The following is a 19216-nucleotide window of genomic DNA, read 5'->3' on the forward strand; positions in this document are numbered from 1 at the left end:
AGGGGTCTGACTCCCCTTGAGGATGAGATAAATGAGGATGTGCGTAGGCCATCAAAAACAAATATGTTGATTTGAGACAGCAAATAAACTTCTTTTTTTTTGTGAATTCCACATTTTGAAAAAATATGATAAATTCGCCCAAAAAAGAAATTTATTTATAATCAACAATCTGCAAGAGCTCCCATTATTTAGCAAATTTGAGACTGCCTTTGTCCAGAAACTGGATTGAAATCAATACCTAATTAGTACCTGAGCCTGAGTAGATAAATGTAAATGTTCCCATCCAATATTCATGAACTTAAGATTTTCCTTTGAGTCATCAATACATCTACAAATCCTTATGAATATTCTACCTTTGTATTGAAATGAGCAAAATGTCATGGGTGAGCCTCATCGTTTAATCTGCAGGCTAATGTTTCAAACATAACACCAAAACAAATAATTTTTTTAAGAGATGCTCTCTTTACCAATAGCCAAACATTTTCAATGGCTTTCCTAACAGAATGCAAGCAAACATGAGCATGAAAACTTTCCCAAAGCACGTAAAGCTCCAGCTATTTACTCATGAAACTATGTTTAATGAGCAAGTATGACAGTTTTTTACAACCCACATCCTTAGTTTTTACCATATTATGACAAATGTTCGGAAAAAGGTTTCTTTCTTTTTCCAACTGAAGACATTTCGTGCTGCAGTGGCATTAGTTTTTAAATAATCTACAGGTGACTGTTTACAGTAAGTTTAGAAAAGAGTACTTTTGCTTTCGCACTTGTTTATGACACGTGTGGATATCTGGTTGCTGTTGTTAATTTTTCATTAAATTCAAGAATAATTGATAAATTTGGATTTTTGATGAATTAATCGGAAGATTGCCAAGTGTTGAAAAATTAAAAAATTACATTTCAGTATTCCTTTTTCAAGCAAAGATACAAATTTTTAACCAATTCCATGAGTGGAAGTAACAAGAAAAAGGAAAAGAAAAAAGCTAAAGCATGGAAATTGACTCTTTTTTAATGAAAGAAAAAAATCTAACATTCATTGAATAAGAATAACCCCGAAAATTGTTTCTTGCAAAAATCCTTTGCTAGTCCACCTATGCATTCCACCAGCAATATATTCTAACAACTTCACAGCTGTATCTTTGGGCTGTGTGTCTATGATTGGATGAATCAGTCATTCAGGATGTGTAGCCATAGATAAGAGATTATGCATTGTAAATATACTTACCCCTGCAGGCGAGACCACCACAGCATCGGAATTCCGTGGAGAGACTGGCGAGAGACCTGGAATGATTCGTCGCAATACATGGACCAAGTTGGAGGCTGAGGAGGCAGCAAAAGCAGCAGCAGCGGCCGTGAGGAGTGTTGCCCTTGCCAAGTCACAGAGCACGTCCGTGATGCAGCAACAGCAATCGTCGACAAGCACTTCGCACACCTCGGTCACTGAGAAGAGGACCTCAGTGACTGAACAAAGGGGAGAAAGACATGTAAGCTTCACCTACTATGCATGAGGGCTTTGCACTTGGAATTAATATAAACACAATATTTACTATATTCGGTAACCCATGCGAATTTTGCATTTTCACGCTATCAGGGAATAAGTTTGTAGAAAATAATTTTATCCCAGTCACCTATGTACAAATCAATATGTTCATTTCATACTATTTTTACTTTTTGTCGACAATTCCTACTGATAATAATTCTTGAATACTTTCAACACGATATTTTCATTTATTCATGACACATGTTATCTTGTAAATTCCTTGCGCACGATGTCTCTTTCAGAGAACGTTTAACATTATTCACATTTCTTAGATTTTATTTTTAATATTTCTGCCTACATTATGTTACGTTTATTTGGTTTACATATGGATTTAACAGGTTTTTAAACCTTGTTTGGAAGTTTAAAATTAAACAAATGTGTGGAGTCGATATACCTCGATCGAGTAATCAACATGGAAAAATTAAGACTAACTAATGGATAAATATGTAGTGAAATTTGAGATGGAAATTGTATTTTCCATCAAAAACCGGTGATCCAACGTTTAAAATGATACCTCATTTGTCACTGTAGGTGCGGTATTAACAAAGTATATACAGAATGACAAAAAAAGACCTTTCTGTAATAATATATGTATACAAAATTACTGTACTGATTAATTTATTTTCAGGCATTCAGTCAGTAGCCCATACTTGGGACCGATTTTAAGTTCTAACATCAATAAAAATACTGCATTAAATAGGTAACCATGAACTGTGGATGTTAACTAAAACTCTGAAGAGAGAAGAAGAATAAGGAATTTTTAACCCAACATTCTTTTTTATTTTATTTTTTGAGTTTTCCCAAATTAGTTCCCTCCCACTTACTCAGGACACCTTTGTTTTCTAATGTTTGTACTATGTTAAAACTAAAATAGTCTAGCTTGGGTCTCTGCAGTAGGTTTTTTATTTATATTTAACAGTAACAAAACTTACCTGGAAAAAACACGTGAACTTGAGGAAAAATCTAATAATTCAACACAACTCTTTGAAGACAGTATGAATATGCAACAATAGATACCACTCTGAGCAATCACATTGTTTACATCATGGTAGCCAGCAAAAGTCCCCTTTCATCCGCAGTGAAATCTCCATCTCAAGTATGAGCTACTGACCATACAGCATTACTGCCATTATATAGCTACCATAAAGCAACTTATACATTAAGCCAAGCAGCAGGCAATATCGATTGGATATCCAAATAAGGTTGATATGTCGAAAATACACTGTTGTTACATGATGGATATTTTGACAGCATTACAGAAATATCTTATTTTTAACATCCACAAGGAGTTGTAAAAGTAACGTTTCATAGATATCCAAGCTATAATACCCATGATATAAAAAAATTTATTCAACACATTATCCATAGGTAGCATATGTTCTGTATATAATTGAAGAGCACAAATGTTTTGCTTGTGTGTCCGGGGATTACCATAGTATTACCAAAACTACAGTAATCACACCCATAATCTACTTACTAGATGTTGTGAAGATATCTAAGAGATGTTGTAATATGAGCCTCCATGACCTCTGTTGGAAATTGCTGCAACATTGTTTGGTAGGTGCTTTGGATATTTGACAGATACAGATATCCACACAACGTTAATTTGATTAACATGGATATTGCACAAATGCCATATGTTAATGCCCCCAATGTTCCCTGGATGCTGTTGGGATATTGATTGCTGCTTGGGAAGAGGGTAAAACAAAACACAACCACAAAATTAATACATAATTTTCTTCATTCATAATCAAATCATTATTTTCCGCAGGAAAAAACCCTAGTGGAGAGACGAGGTGGAGTGCAAGAGGTGATTACGAGGAAGGAAGAGCATCGCGAACCAGAGGTACTGGAAATTGAGTACATAACATCGGACACAGATGGGCACTTGCAAGAGAGGAGAAGGACTTGGACCAAGGAAGAAACGGAGCGTTACCTGAAATCGCAGCAATCCAATTTGGAGACATTTCAAACCACATCAGTCAGAGCATCCTCCATTGAAAGAGCAACTCCTATCCGACCCAAAGACAATCTTAGACCTGAAGGAGAGTTTGTGGGCACTCCTAAGAACAGGGAAGATTACAGGCCAGGTGAAAGAGCACATGTCAAAAAGCCCAAAGACAACCTTTATCCGGAGGGTGATTTCACCGACACAAGAAGGGATGACTTCAAACCAGTTCGGGGAGAGCGACCTGAGATTAAGAAGTATCCGGATAATTTAAAACCTGAGGGTGAATTTATGGGAACACGATCAAGGGATGATTTCACACCAGGTAAAGGAGAAAGACCTAAACAGGTGAGGCATCCTGATAACCTAAGGCCCGAGGGAGAATTCGAGAGACCAGAAAAAGAGCAGCCATTGAAAGGCGAAAGGCCTAAACCATACAAGTATCCTGACAATATTAAGCTAGAGGGAGATGTCGACTATCCAACCAAAAAGGGTCCTGAAATGGCTGAACGCCCTAAGCCAGTCAAGCATCCAGACCATCTTCGCCTGGAGGGAGATTTTGAGAGGCCAAAGAATGAGACGCCTGGCAAAGGTGAAAGGCCAAAACAAATCAGACATCCTGACAACTTGAGGCCAGAAGGGGAATTTGAAAGACCTGAAAAAGAAAAGCCACTAAAGGGTGAGAGACCTAAGCCATACAAATACCCGGACAATATAAAACTAGAGGGAGATGTTGACTATCCAACCAAAAAGGGTCCAGAAATGGGAGAGAGGCCCAAACCTGTCAAGCATCCAGACCACCTTTACCTTGAGGGAGACTTTGAGAGGCCTAAAAACGAGACACCTGGTAAAGGTGAGAGGCCAAAGCAAATCAGACATCCTGATAACTTAAGACCTGAAGGAGAATTCGAAAGACCAGAGAAAGAGAAGCCACTTAAAGGTGAAAGACCCAAACCGTACAAATACCCTGACAATATAAAACTGGAGGGAGATGTTGACTATCCAACCAAAAAGGGTCCAGAAATGGCAGAACGTCCTAAGCCCATCAAGCATCCAGATCACCTTCACCTGGAGGGAGAATTCGAGAGGCCAAAGAATGAGACGCCTGGCAAAGGTGAAAGGCCAAAACAAATCAGACATCCTGACAACTTGAGGCCAGAAGGGGAATTTGAAAGACCTGAAAAAGAAAAGCCACTAAAGGGTGAGAGACCTAAGCCATACAAATACCCGGACAATATAAAACTAGAGGGAGATGTTGACTATCCAACCAAAAAGGGTCCAGAAATGGGAGAGAGGCCCAAACCTGTCAAGCATCCAGACCACCTTTACCTTGAGGGAGACTTTGAGAGGCCTAAAAACGAGACACCTGGTAAAGGTGAGAGGCCAAAGCAAATCAGACATCCTGATAACTTAAGACCTGAAGGAGAATTCGAAAGACCAGAGAAAGAGAAGCCACTTAAAGGTGAAAGACCCAAACCGTACAAATACCCTGACAATATAAAACTGGAGGGAGATGTTGACTATCCAACCAAAAAGGGTCCAGAAATGGCAGAACGTCCTAAGCCCATCAAACATCCAGATCATCTTCACCTGGAGGGAGAATTTGAGAGGCCTAAAAACGAGACTCCAGGAAGAGGTGAACGGCCATCACCAATCAAGCACGCTGACAACCTCAAGCCAGAAGGAGAGTTTTACCGGCCACAAGAAGAACCAGTACGACGTGGAGAACGTCCATCGCCAGTAAAGCCAACAGACAACCTCCGCATGGAAGGTGACTTTGAGCGCCCGGAGAAAACAACACCAGGACGAGGCGAGAGGCCAGAAATCAAGCGACACCCAGATAATCTGAGGCCGGAAGGAGAGTTCTACAGGCCACACGAGGAACCGCTAGGCCCGGGCGAGAGACCCAAACCTGTGAAGCCCACGGATAACCTGAGAATGGAGGGCGAATTCGACCGTCCGCGCCCTGAAACTCCTGGACGTGGTGAACGTCCATCACCGATCAAGCATCCTGATAACCTTAGACCAGAAGGGAAATTCTATCGTCCCCATGAGGAGCACTTGGGGCCGGGAGAAAGACCAAGACCTATCAAACCTTCTGACAATCTCAAAATGGAAGGAGATTTCGAACGCCCAGAGAAAACAACACCAGGCAAAGGAGAAAGGCCTAAAATCACCAAACATCCAGACAACCTCCGACCTGAAGGTACTTTTGAGGGCACACGCCGAGATGATTTCTCGCCTCATAAAGCGGATAGACCGAAACAAGTCAGACATCCAGACAACCTCAAACCAGAGGGAGAATTCGACAGAACGCCGCGAAATGATTACAAACCAGTACGAGGTGAGCGAGCTGAGGTCACAAAACATCCCGATAATCTCAAACCCGAGGGTGAGTTTGGAGGCCCGAGGCCACGAGATGACTTCAAGCCCGTTAAAGGAGAAAGGCCAATAGTAAAGAAACACGAAGACAATCTACGAATGGAAGGTGACTTCATTGACCACTCGTCGAGAAGGGACTACACTGTTGTTCGAGGCGAGAGGTCCGAGATAGTCAGGCACGAAGATAACCTCCGAATGGAGGGAGAATTTACCGACACACGGTCCCGGGACGATTATACCGTAGTCCGTGGCGAGCGAGCCGATGTTATACGAAGAGAGGACAACTTGCAATTGAAGGGTGAATTCGTAGACATCAGAAGACGAGATGATTATGGCAAGGTTGTCAGAGTAGAGAAAGTAGAGGTGACTCGACATCCAGACAACCTGAAACCAGAAGGAGAATTTGGAGGACCAAGACCGAGGGATGACTTCAAGCCGGTCAATGCCGAACGACCCAAGCAGGTCCGCCATCCTGATAATTTGAAAATGGAGGGCGACTTTGAAAAAAGACCGGAGAAAACAACGCCGGTCCGTGGAGAACGCCCTGAGATCAAGAGGCATCCTGACAACTTGAGACCCGAAGGAGATTTCTACAGGCCTCATGAGGAACCTGTTGGTCCAGGAGAAAGAAGAACCCCTGTTAAACCGTGCGACAACCTACGCATGGAGGGCGAATTCGACAGGCCTAGACCGGAGACGCCAGGTCGAGGCGAGAGACCGACTCCAATCAAACATCCAGACAACCTGAAACCAGAGGGCGACTTCTATCGGCCAAAAGAGGAACGTGTCGGACCTGGAGAACGTCCTAAACCAATAAAACCTTCAGACAACCTGAGACCAGAGGGCGAATTCGACAGACCAAAACCCGAGACGCCAGGTAAGGGAGAAAGACCCTCTCCGATCAAACACGCTGATAACCTCAAACCCGAAGGAGAGTTCTACCGTCCACGTGAGGAACCCGTACGACCAGGAGAGAGACCCTCGCCTGTAAAACCCACTGACAATCTCCGAATGGAAGGTGACTTTGAGCGTCCAGAGAAAACAACTCCTGGGCGTGGCGAGAGACCTGAGATCAAGCGACACCCGGATAATCTAAAGCCTGAAGGCGAATTCTACAGGCCTAAGGAAGAGCCACTTGGGCCAGGCGAACGACCAAAACCAATCAAACATCCAGACAACCTACGCATGGAAGGGGACTTCGATAGACCTGAAAAGGTTTCTCCGGGCAGGGGAGAACGAGCTCAGATCAAGCGTCATCCAGACAATCTCAGACCTGAGGGAGAGTTCTACAGGCCTCACGAAGAACCACTCGGACCGGGAGAGAGACCTAAACCAGTCAAGCCCTCCGATAATCTTCGCATGGAGGGTGATTTTGATCGTCCACGTCCGGAAACGCCAGGTCGTGGCGAAAGACCGTCTCCCATAAAGCATCCTGACAACCTAAAACCTGAAGGAGAGTTTTATCGACCAAGGGAGGAGCTGCTGGGACCCGGAGAGAGGCCGAGGCCCATAAAACCCTCTGACAATCTCAAGATGGAGGGAGATTTCGAAAGACCAGAGAAAACTACCCCTGGTAGGGGTGAGAGACCAGAGATCAAGCGACACCCAGATAATCTGAGGCCGGAAGGAGAGTTCTACAGGCCACACGAGGAACCGCTAGGCCCGGGCGAGAGACCCAAACCTGTGAAGCCCACGGATAACCTGAGAATGGAGGGCGAATTCGACCGTCCGCGCCCTGAAACTCCTGGACGTGGTGAACGTCCATCACCGATCAAGCATCCTGATAACCTTAGACCAGAAGGGAAATTCTATCGTCCCCATGAGGAGCACTTGGGGCCGGGAGAAAGACCAAGACCTATCAAACCTTCTGACAACCTCAAAATGGAGGGAGATTTCGAACGCCCAGAGAAAACAACACCAGGCAAAGGAGAAAGGCCTAAAATCACCAAACATCCAGACAACCTTCGACCTGAAGGTACTTTTGAGGGCACACGCAGAGACGATTTCACGCCTCATAAAGCAGACAGACCAAAACAAGTCAGACATCCTGATAACCTCAAACCAGAGGGAGAATTCGACAGAACTCCTCGTAACGATTACAAACCTGTGCGAGGAGAAAGGGTGGAGATCACCAAGCATCCGGACAACCTTAAACCTGAAGGTGAATTCGGTGGACCTAGACCACGAGACGACTTCAAGCCAGTTAAAGGCGAGAGGCCGATAGTGAAGAGGCATGAGGACAACCTTCGAATGGAAGGGGACTTCATCGATCACACTTCAAGGAGAGATTATACCGTCGTACGCGGCGAGAGGTCCGAGATTGTGAGACACGAAGACAATCTCAGAATGGAGGGCGAATTCATTGACACAAGATCAAGGGATGACTACATTGTTGTCCGCGGAGAGAGAGCTGATGTTATAAGAAGAGAGGATAACCTGCAACTTAAGGGCGAATTCGTTGACAACAGGAGGCGTGATGATTACGGAAAGGTTGTCAGAGTAGAGAAAGTAGAGGTGACACGACATCCCGACAACTTGAAGCCAGAAGGAGATTTTGGAGGGCCAAGACCAAGGGATGACTTTAAGCCGGTCAATGCTGAGCGACCAAAGCAGGTTCGCCACCCAGACAATTTGAAAATGGAAGGAGACTTCGAGAAGAGGCCAGAGAAAACAACACCGGTGCGTGGGGAACGCCCGCAGGTAAAGAAGCACCCCGACAACCTCAAGCCCGAGGGTGAATTCTACAGGCCTCACGAGGAGCCTGTTGGACCTGGAGAGCGAAGAACTCCAGTTAAACCATGCGATAATCTACGCATGGAGGGTGAGTTTGACAGACCGAAACCAGAGACGCCAGGAAGAGGCGAGAGACCAACACCAGTCAAACATCCCGATAACCTTAAACCTGAGGGAGATTTCTACAGGCCAAAAGAAGAATATGTTGGACCCGGAGAGCGACCGAAACCTATCAAGCCCTCCGACAATTTGAAGATGGAAGGAGACTTCGACAGACCGAGACCCGAGACTCCAGGTAGGAGTGAGAGACCCTCTCCGATCAAACACGCTGACAACCTCAAACCCGAAGGAGAGTTTTATCGACCAAAAGAAGAACCAGTTCGACCAGGAGAGCGGCCAACGCCAGTTAAGCCCACTGATAACCTTCGCATGGAAGGTGAATTTGATCGCCCGGAGAAAACGACGCCAGGACGAGGTGAAAGGCCAGTAATCAAGCGACATCCAGACAATCTCAGGCCCGAGGGAGAATTTTACAGGCCCAAGGAAGAGCCCCTTGGACCAGGCGAACGCCCCAAACCGATCAGACACCCAGATAACCTCTACATGGAGGGCGATTTCGACAGGCCGGAAAAGGTTTCTCCGGGTAGAGGAGAAAGACCACAAATCACTCGCCACCCAGACAATCTCAGACCGGAAGGCGAGTTTTATAGACCACACGAGGAACCTGTCGGCCCGGGAGAAAGACGCAAGCCTGTCAAACCAACTGATAACCTTCGTATGGAAGGAGAGTTCGATCGACCACGTCCAGAGACACCTGGTCGCGGTGAAAGACCGTCGCCGATCAAGCATCCAGACAATCTCAAGCCGGAGGGTGATTTCTACCGCCCAAGGGAAGAGCCATTGGGACCTGGCGAGAGACCGAGACCAATCAAACCATCCGATAACCTTAAGATGGAGGGCGATTTTGAAAGGCCTGAGAAAACTACCCCTGGAAGGGGCGAGAGACCAGAGATCAAGCGACACCCAGATAATCTCAGGCCGGAGGGAGAGTTCTACAGGCCACATGAGGAACCTCTCGGTCCTGGCGAAAGACCAAAGCCCGTTAAGCCCACAGATAATCTACGAATGGAAGGGGAATTCGACCGCCCACGTCCTGAAACACCTGGCCGCGGAGAGAGGCCCTCGCCCATCAAACATCCTGATAACCTACGGCCCGAAGGAGAATTCTATCGACCTCATGAGGAGCCACTTGGGCCCGGAGAAAGACCAAAGCCCATTAAGCCATCCGATAATCTCAAGATGGAGGGAGACTTTGAACGCCCACAGAAAACTACTCCTGGTAAGGGAGAGAGGCCGAAAATTACGAAGCATCCAGATAACCTCAGACCGGAGGGTGACTTCGAGGGTACACGCAGAGATGATTTCACGCCTCATAAACCAGACAGGCCGAAACAAGTCAGACATCCAGATAATCTTAAACCAGAGGGAGAATTCGATAGGACTCCTAGAAATGATTATAAACCTGTGCGAGGTGAGCGAGCCGAAGTCACCAAGCATCCTGACAATTTACGACCTGAAGGTGAATTTGGTGGCCCAAGACCACGGGACGACTTCAAGCCAGTTAAGGGCGAGAGAGCGATTGTGAAGAAGCACGAGGACAACCTTCGAATGGAAGGAGATTTCATCGATCACACTTCGAGAAGAGATTATACCGTAGTGCGCGGCGAGAGATCGGAGATTGTCAGACACGAAGACAATCTTAGAATGGAAGGTGAATTTGTCGACACACGCTCCAGAGACGACTACACTGTAGTGCGCGGCGAGAGAGCCGATGTCATAAGAAGAGAAGACAACCTACAGTTAAGAGGAGAATTTGTGGATATCAGGAGACGAGATGATTACGGAAAGGTAGTCAGGGTAGAGAAAGTAGAAGTCACCCGACATCCCGACAATCTGAAGCCAGAAGGAGAATTTGGTGGGCCTCGACCAAGGGATGACTTTAAGCCGGTCAATGCAGAGCGACCCAAACAGATTCGCCACCCAGACAATTTGAAAATGGAGGGCGAGTTCGAGAAGAGCCCGGAGAAGACCACGCCGGTCCGTGGGGAACGCCCTGAGATCAAGAAGCATCCTGACAACTTGAGGCCCGAAGGAGATTTCTACAGGCCTCATGAGGAACCTGTTGGTCCAGGAGAAAGAAGAACTCCCATTAAACCAAGCGATAATCTGCGTATGGAAGGTGAATTCGACAGACCTAAGCCTGATACTCCTGGACGAGGAGAAAGACCAACACCAGTCAAGCATCCTGACAACCTCAAACCTGAGGGAGAATTTTACAGACCAAGAGAAGAATATGTTGGACCTGGCGAGCGACCGAAACCAATTAAACCTTCAGACAACCTGAGACCAGAGGGCGAATTCGACAGACCAAAACACGAGACACCAGGCAAGGGAGAAAGACCATCTCCAATCAAGCATGCTGATAACCTCAAACCCGAAGGAGAGTTCTATCGACCACGTCAAGAGCCTGTACGACCAGGAGAGCGCCCATCACCAGTTAAGCCCACTGATAACCTCCGCATGGAAGGTGAATTTGATCGCCCGGAGAAAACGACTCCAGGACGTGGAGAGAGGCCAGAGATCAAAAAACACCCTGACAATCTCAGACCCGAAGGGGAATTTTACAGGCCGAAAGAAGAGCCCCATGGCCCAGGCGAACGCCCCAAACCCATCAGACACCCAGATAACCTCCGCATGGAGGGCGATTTCGACAGACCGGAAAAGGTATCTCCAGGAAGGTGTGAAAGGCCGCAGATCACCCGCCACCCAGACAATCTTAGACCAGAGGGAGAGTTTTACAGACCACACGAGGAACCTGTCGGCCCAGGAGAAAGACCCAAGCCTGTCAAACCAACCGATAACCTTCGTATGGAAGGAGAGTTTGATCGTCCACGGCCAGAAACTCCTGGACGAGGTGAGCGGCCTTCACCAATCAAGCACCCAGACAATCTCAAGCCGGAAGGTGAATTTTATCGTCCCCGAGAAGAGCATCTAGGACCTGGTGAGAGACCGAAGCCCATCAAACCTTCCGACAATCTGAAGATGGAAGGTGATTTCGACCGGCCCGAAAAGACTACACCAGGAAGGGGCGAAAGACCAGAAATCAAGCGTCACCCAGACAATCTGAGGCCAGAGGGTGAATTTTACCGACCTCATGAGGAACCACTTGGACCTGGGGAACGCCCGAAGCCGATAAGGCACCCAGATAACCTGAAGATGGAGGGAGATTTCGACAGACCGGAAAAGGTTTCTCCAGGAAGAGGTGAAAGGCCGCAGATCACCCGCCACCCAGACAATCTTAGACCAGAGGGAGAGTTTTACAGACCACACGAGGAACCTGTCGGCCCAGGAGAAAGACCCAAGCCTGTCAAACCAACCGATAACCTTCGTATGGAAGGAGAGTTTGATCGTCCACGGCCAGAAACTCCTGGACGAGGTGAGCGGCCTTCACCAATCAAGCACCCAGACAATCTCAAGCCGGAAGGTGAATTTTATCGTCCCCGAGAAGAGCATCTAGGACCTGGTGAGAGACCGAAGCCCATCAAACCTTCCGACAATCTGAAGATGGAAGGTGATTTCGACCGGCCCGAAAAGACTACACCAGGAAGGGGCGAAAGACCAGAAATCAAGCGTCACCCAGACAATCTGAGGCCAGAGGGTGAATTTTACCGACCTCATGAGGAACCACTTGGACCTGGGGAACGCCCGAAGCCGATAAGGCACCCAGATAACCTGAAGATGGAGGGAGATTTCGACAGACCGGAAAAGGTTTCTCCAGGAAGAGGTGAAAGGCCGCAGATCACCCGCCACCCAGACAATCTTAGACCAGAGGGAGAGTTTTACAGACCACACGAGGAACCTGTCGGCCCAGGAGAAAGACCCAAGCCTGTCAAACCAACCGATAACCTTCGTATGGAAGGAGAGTTTGATCGTCCACGGCCAGAAACTCCTGGACGAGGTGAGCGGCCTTCACCAATCAAGCACCCAGACAATCTCAAGCCGGAAGGTGAATTTTACCGTCCCCGAGAAGAGCATCTAGGACCTGGCGAGAGACCGAAGCCCATCAAACCTTCCGACAATCTGAAGATGGAAGGTGATTTCGACCGGCCCGAAAAGACTACACCAGGAAGGGGCGAAAGACCAGAAATCAAGCGTCACCCAGACAATCTGAGGCCAGAGGGTGAATTTTACCGACCTCATGAGGAACCACTTGGACCTGGGGAACGCCCGAAGCCGATAAGGCACCCGGATAACCTGAAGATGGAGGGAGATTTCGACAGACCAGAGAAGACCACACCAGGTAAAGGAGAGCGTCCGAAGATCACTAAACATCCAGATAATCTCAAACCTGAGGGAGCCTTCGAAGGCATCCGCAGGGATGACTTTACTCCTCAAAAAGCAGACCGGCCGAAACAAGTCAGGCACCCAGACAACCTCAGACCTGAGGGTGAATTTGACAGAACACCAAGAAATGACTATAAACCAGTACGTGGAGAGCGAGCAGAGGTCACTAAGCATCCTGACAATCTCAAACCTGAAGGTGAATTCGGGGGTCCTAGACCTAGAGATGACTTCAAACCAGTCAAGGGCGAGAGGACAATCGTCAAGAAACATGAGGACAATCTTCGAATGGAAGGGGATTTCATCGATCATTCCTCGAGAAGGGATTACACCGTCGTCCGCGGAGAAAGATCTGAAATCGTCCGTCACCCTGACAACTTACGCCCAGAGGGAGAGTTTTATCGCCCTGAAGAAAGTCCTGTCCTCCCAGCTGATCGAGCTAGGCCTGTTAAGCATCCTGATAATTTGAAGATGGAGGGTGAGTTCCAACGGTCCCCACGGGAGGAACCAGTTTTGCGTGGCGAAAGAGCTGAGATAGTGAGAAGGGAAGACAATCTACGAATGGAAGGAAGATTTGTGGACACCAGAACCAGAGATGACTACACTGTTGTTAGAGGAGAGCGGGCTGATATCATCATAAGGGAAGACAACTTACGTGTGGAGGGTGAACATGTTGAAATTATCCGAAGGAGAGATGATTATGGTAGACATGTTAAGGGTGAGAGAGAAAGAATTGTGAAACATCCAGATAATTTGAAACCTGAAGGTGAGTTCAAGGGAACTCGGTCTAGTGATGATTTTGTGCCATTCAAAGGTGAGAGGCAGTCGCCTATAAAGCATCCTGACAATCTGAAGCCTGAGGGTGAATTTGATAGGCCTAAGCCCGTGACTCCAGGAAGGGGTGAACGACCATCGCCAATCAAGCACCCAGATAACCTTAAACTTGAGGGTGACTTTGAGAGGCCTAAGGAAGCGCAACCAGGACAGCCAGAAAAGGTCACTCCCATCAAACACCCAGATAACCTCAGGTTAGAAGGAGATTTTGAAAGACCAAAACCAGGAGGCCCTCTACATGGCGAGAGGCCTACACCTGTGAGGCACCCGGATAACCTCAAAATGGAAGGAGAATTTGAGCGACGTAAACCAATTGAACCACAGAAAGGAGAGAGAGTTACACCCATTAAACATCGGGACAACCTAACGATCGAAGGTGAATTCGAGCGTCCAAAGGTTGATAAAGCACCAAAGGGTGAGAGGGCGACACCAGTCAAACACCCAGATAACTTGAAGATTGAGGGTGAATTTGAAAGACCGAAAGGAAAAACTCCAGTTAAGGGTGAAAGGGTAACACCGATAAAGCATCCAGATAATTTGAAACTTGAGGGTGAATTTGAAAGGCCAAAAGGTGATACACCACGTAAAGGAGAAAGAGTTACTCCCATTAAGCATCAAGATAACCTTAAACTCGAAGGTGATTTTGATCGCCCAGTGAAAGAAAAGCCAAAAACAGGAGACAGGGCTGATGTTAAGAAGCATCCTGATAATCTGAAACCAGAAGGTGAATTCACAGTAACAAGATCAAGAGATGACTTCAAACCTCAGAAAGGTGAACGTCAAACACCAGTTAAACACCCAGATAACCTGAAACCAGAAGGCGACTTCACTGACTTCAGGCCAAAAGATGACTTCAAGCCTGTTAAAGGAGAACGAACTGTGGTGAAGAAGCATGAGGACAACTTGAGGATGGAAGGAGAATTCATTGATCATGTATCAAGAAATGACTACGTAGCAGTCAGAGGAGAGAGGTCAGAAGTTGTGAGGCATGAAGACAATCTCCGTGTTGAGGGTCGATTCGATGACCGCAGGACAAGGGATGACTATACCGTAGTCCGTGGAGAAAGAGCAGAAGTTGTTCGACATGAAGATAATCTAAGAATGGAAGGAGAATTCACTGATATTCAAAGAAGGGAAGATCATGTGCACACACGAGGGGAAAGAGCTGAAATCGTGAGGCACCATGACAACCTAAAATTAGAAGGAGAATTCCATGATGTACGCCGGGAAGATTACGTGGTTGTACGTGGTGAAAGAGCAGACATTGTCCGGAGAGAGGATAATCTTAGGATGGAAGGACAGTTTGAAGAAGTAAGGCGATCTCGAGAAGATTACAAGAAGGTTGTGAAGGGAGAGAGAGCAGAAATTATTAGACGGGAAGACAACCTTAAGGTTGAAGGTGAGTTTACAGATGGAAGAACTCGTTATACAGTGGTGAAAGGAGAACGCTCAACTCCAATTAAGCATCCAGACAATTTGAAACTGGAGGGAGAATTTGACAGGCCAAAAGAAGTCACACCTGGGCGAGGAGAAAGGCCGAAACCAGTAAAACATCCGGACAATCTAAAAATGGAGGGCGATTTCGATAGACCAAAGGAGACAACTCCAGGAAAAGGAGAAAGGCCCTCTCCTGTCAGACATCCAGATAACCTTAAGCTGGAAGGAGATTTTGAAAGACCCAAAGGTACTACACCTGGTCAAGGTGAAAGGCCCAAACCAGTTAGGCACCCTGATAATCTCAAACTCGAGGGTGACTTTGATAGGCCACGAGAAACCACACCAGGTAGAGGAGAGAGACCACCACCAGTGAGGCACCCAGATAACTTGAAGATGGAGGGAGATTTTGATCGTCCCAAAGGAACTCCAGTGGGAAAAGGGGAAAGGGCAACACCAGTAAGACACCCTGACAATCTCAAGTTAGAGGGTAACTTTGATCGGCCAGATAGAACTCCTACAGGTAAAGGAGAGAAGCCTCCTCCTGTAAGGCATCCTGATAACTTGAGGTTGGAGGGTGATTTTGATCGGCCAGATAAAACTCCAACAGGTAAAGGAGAAAGACCTCCTCCTGTAAGACACCCTGATAACTTGAAGTTAGAAGGTGATTTCGATAGACCAAAAGGAACGCCTGCAGGCAAAGGAGAACGACTCCCTCCTATCAGACATCCTGACAATCTCAAATTGGAGGGTGACTTCGATAGACCGGTTGGAGAAAAGCCAGGAAGAGGAGAAAGGTTTCCACCTGTTAAGCACCCTGACAATCTCAAAATGGAAGGAGATTTCGAACGGCCGAAACCTCAGACACCTCTGAAAGGAGAGAGGGCCCCCGTCAAAAAGCATCCAGACAACCTTAAACCAGAACAAGGTGAATTTGGAGGTCCAAGGCCCAGAGATGATTTTGTTCCAACCAGAGGTGAGAGAATGGAAGTGGTGAAGCACACTGATAATCTCACTGTGGAGAAGGGAACTTTTGAAGGTAGGAGATCACGAGATGACTATGGAAAAGCTGTGAAGGGAGACCGTGCACTCACAAAGCGGCCGCAAGATAACTTGAGTATTAGAGAAAATGGAGAATCCATGGAAACCCATACAACATCCCGTGATACATATCGTGTTCAGCGTAAATCAGTCACAGATACAAGTCAAAATAATGCAACATTCAATCGCCGTCGCCATATCGAGTCACAAATCAGCCTTGGCGATGACAGCTCATCTAGATTTGAAAGCAGAGCTCAAAGGAATAAAGATATGTCCAATAGCAGTAAGAGTAATACTGATGTACGCACTACAACTGAAACAAAGAAACTTGCCGATGGTAGCATAGTTACGATAGTTCGTGAAGTGACATCCACCACAACTAGTAAGGCAACCTCTGGAAGTACTGCTGTGGCAGAAGCATCAATGACTGACACTCAGAAGCAGTCTAAAATCACATCTTCAACCACAAATAATATTTGCCCGGCATCCACTGCTCACCATCAGCAGGTATCTACAGGGTCAGCGCAGAATTCAGGTCAGGTATCACGATCTGAGCACAGTGAAACTAGCAGAGTTATTTCCAGTTCATCAGCAGCACAAGACCTGCAGCAAAAAGTTTCAGCAACTTCTCAAATACAAGAAGCTGCAATACAAAAGTCTTCCATTAACACTCATGCATCAACAAACATGAGCAATTCATCAACATCAAAAATTTCCCGTGAATCATCTTCTAACATTATTTCATCATCTGAAACTCAATCCTCCAGAATCTCACAGCAGCAAAATCAAAGCCACCATAGAAAGAGTGTCATATCAGGCTCAGCTGCTGATGTGAATAATGCTGTCCTTCATCGTAGAGGGGTATCATCATCAACTGAAGCTCTTCATGTGTCATCTTCATCAGCTTCTGCTCAACGTAAAAGCATTGTCAACTTATCAGAATCATCAGGGCTATTCGTGTCTGGTCATAACCAACAGGACAGTAACCGCAAATCCATATCATCCATGCATCGTCAACAGGCTGAACACCATCATGGTACCAGAGGCAGCCGAGATAACATGTCATCTATTATTGGAGGGGGAGCAGGTTCATCCACTGTTGAATACAGGATTGAAAGAGGTCAGAAAGGTTCATCGTCATCCTCTTCATACCAAAACTGGTCTTCTCAGCAACAACAGTCACAACAGCAGTCATTGCATCAGTCAGAAAGGATGAGGGGAGGAGGAAGCTATGGAGTAACTTCAGCCTCATCAGCTGCTGCCGAGAGAGTTACCATCGCCAAAAGAGGTCAAGCATCACACATATCTTTAGGTGATACAAGGTCTTCTTTTGACACCTCCTCCAGGAATGTCATATATCGCAAAGAACTTGTAACTGTTCCACACGGACCTTGCCCAGCTACTTTGTTGGAGACAAAGCAGTCACCATTCAAGCACACAAAGGATACTAAAAGTCACAGGTTCTACATGCCAGTGCCACCAAAATGAATGGCATCACCATAGCAAACAAACTATTTTGCATAATAAGATTTGAAATGGTGCTGTGAATAGGCTCTTGATGGAGCATCATTTTTAATTATCCTAACAAAATGAATAAAATATCAAGTGATGCATTGCCGTTTTATATGTTACAGTAATTTTTATATGGGTCAAAAGCTGCCAATTTTTGTAAATTTTAATCCCCCATTTTAAGGGATTATTTATCGTAATGATAACATATAATTTAGATTGAATTTTTTAAAGAGTTACTTCATGGAAAAATATGGATTAGAATCCCCTTTTTATGTACTGACATTAGACAACCTCGGGCTTCTCAATTGGTAAAAATGCCATGCCTAATGTGTTTCACTTTTGTTGAGACGCTAGGAATCTCACATTCCGATGTAAAATCAAATATAGTGGGATGTACTGACAACTAATTAATGAGATTTATTGCATCATGTTGAACATTTAAATGGGATAAGCCTGGTGAATAGGTGCTTCTTTAATATTCCATGTTAGTCTTGCCATGGAGTCAATATATTTCTGTTATATGCAAATATTTTAAGTTAATATTTTTTTAATTCGTACCAGATGTGACTGTGATAGATAAAAACCGTCCCTATCATGTTTTTTTTGCAATTATTGATTTTTGTCCCTTTTACTGAAGTTTTGGAGCTAAATAGCAAAAAATATGAGTGAAAGAAACATGTATGTAAAGTGAAATGAAATTTTTAATTCAAACCACATGATAAAATTGAAGTAAATGGAACAGATTTTTTTTACAAATGCTATACTTACATATATACTATTAAAGTCAATGATTATCATTTCTCTCTGCTTCTATTCCTTGCATTGCAAAAGCTTTTAAGGATTACCTAAGTTGTGGGTTTAAAAGAGTTTTTTTTAAGCTTAATATGTTTGCTTTAAAGTATTCCAAGTTTTCAGAAACTATTATGTAATGCTCAATGCAAATTAATAAAGCCCTTAGTGCCTTATAGCTTGATTGTTTTATTCCAGGCCATAAACCCTTTCCACTATTAGGAAATTTCTTTAGAAGAACTTTAAAGGATAATTTAGGTACCATAGTGTCCATGTTTTACTGCATTAATGAAATTATTTGATTCATTAACTAAGTCATTGCTATTCACCTATCACAATTTTGGTACATACTACAATCCCTAATAAGAATATTGGAGAATGCCAAAGGTAATCAGTGTGAAGGATATGGTATGACCACTGAACACCAGAAGACCGACGTTAAGCATTAGTTTCATAAAGCATTCTGAAGCAAATAATTCGAGGGTTTGGCATAAAAGTACATTGACATAGATTTGAGAAGGTGGCACAGTTAAATTATATGGGCAGCACATTAGAGGAAAACACACACAGTGGTAAAAAGACACAAGGAAGAAAATTAGTTT

At 45.3% G+C, this 19216-nt stretch overlaps 1 protein-coding gene across 1 annotated transcript in view; it reads left to right on the plus strand.

The window, feature by feature from the left end:
• The window catches only part of LOC124169329, a 183029-nt gene extending 164237 nt beyond the window's left edge, over nt 1-18792 (plus strand). The window contains exons 5-6 of the mRNA XM_046547911.1: nt 1234-1484; nt 3312-18792. Of these exons, the coding sequence (XP_046403867.1) occupies nt 1234-1484; nt 3312-17801 (14741 nt within the window). The 3' untranslated portion in view covers nt 17802-18792. The remainder of the gene's footprint in view (nt 1-1233; nt 1485-3311) is intronic.
• The last annotated feature ends 424 nt before the right edge of the window (nt 18793-19216 follow it).

This window comes from Ischnura elegans, chromosome 12, assembly GCF_921293095.1.
Source record: "Ischnura elegans chromosome 12, ioIscEleg1.1, whole genome shotgun sequence".
NCBI lineage: Eukaryota > Metazoa > Arthropoda > Insecta > Odonata > Coenagrionidae > Ischnura > Ischnura elegans.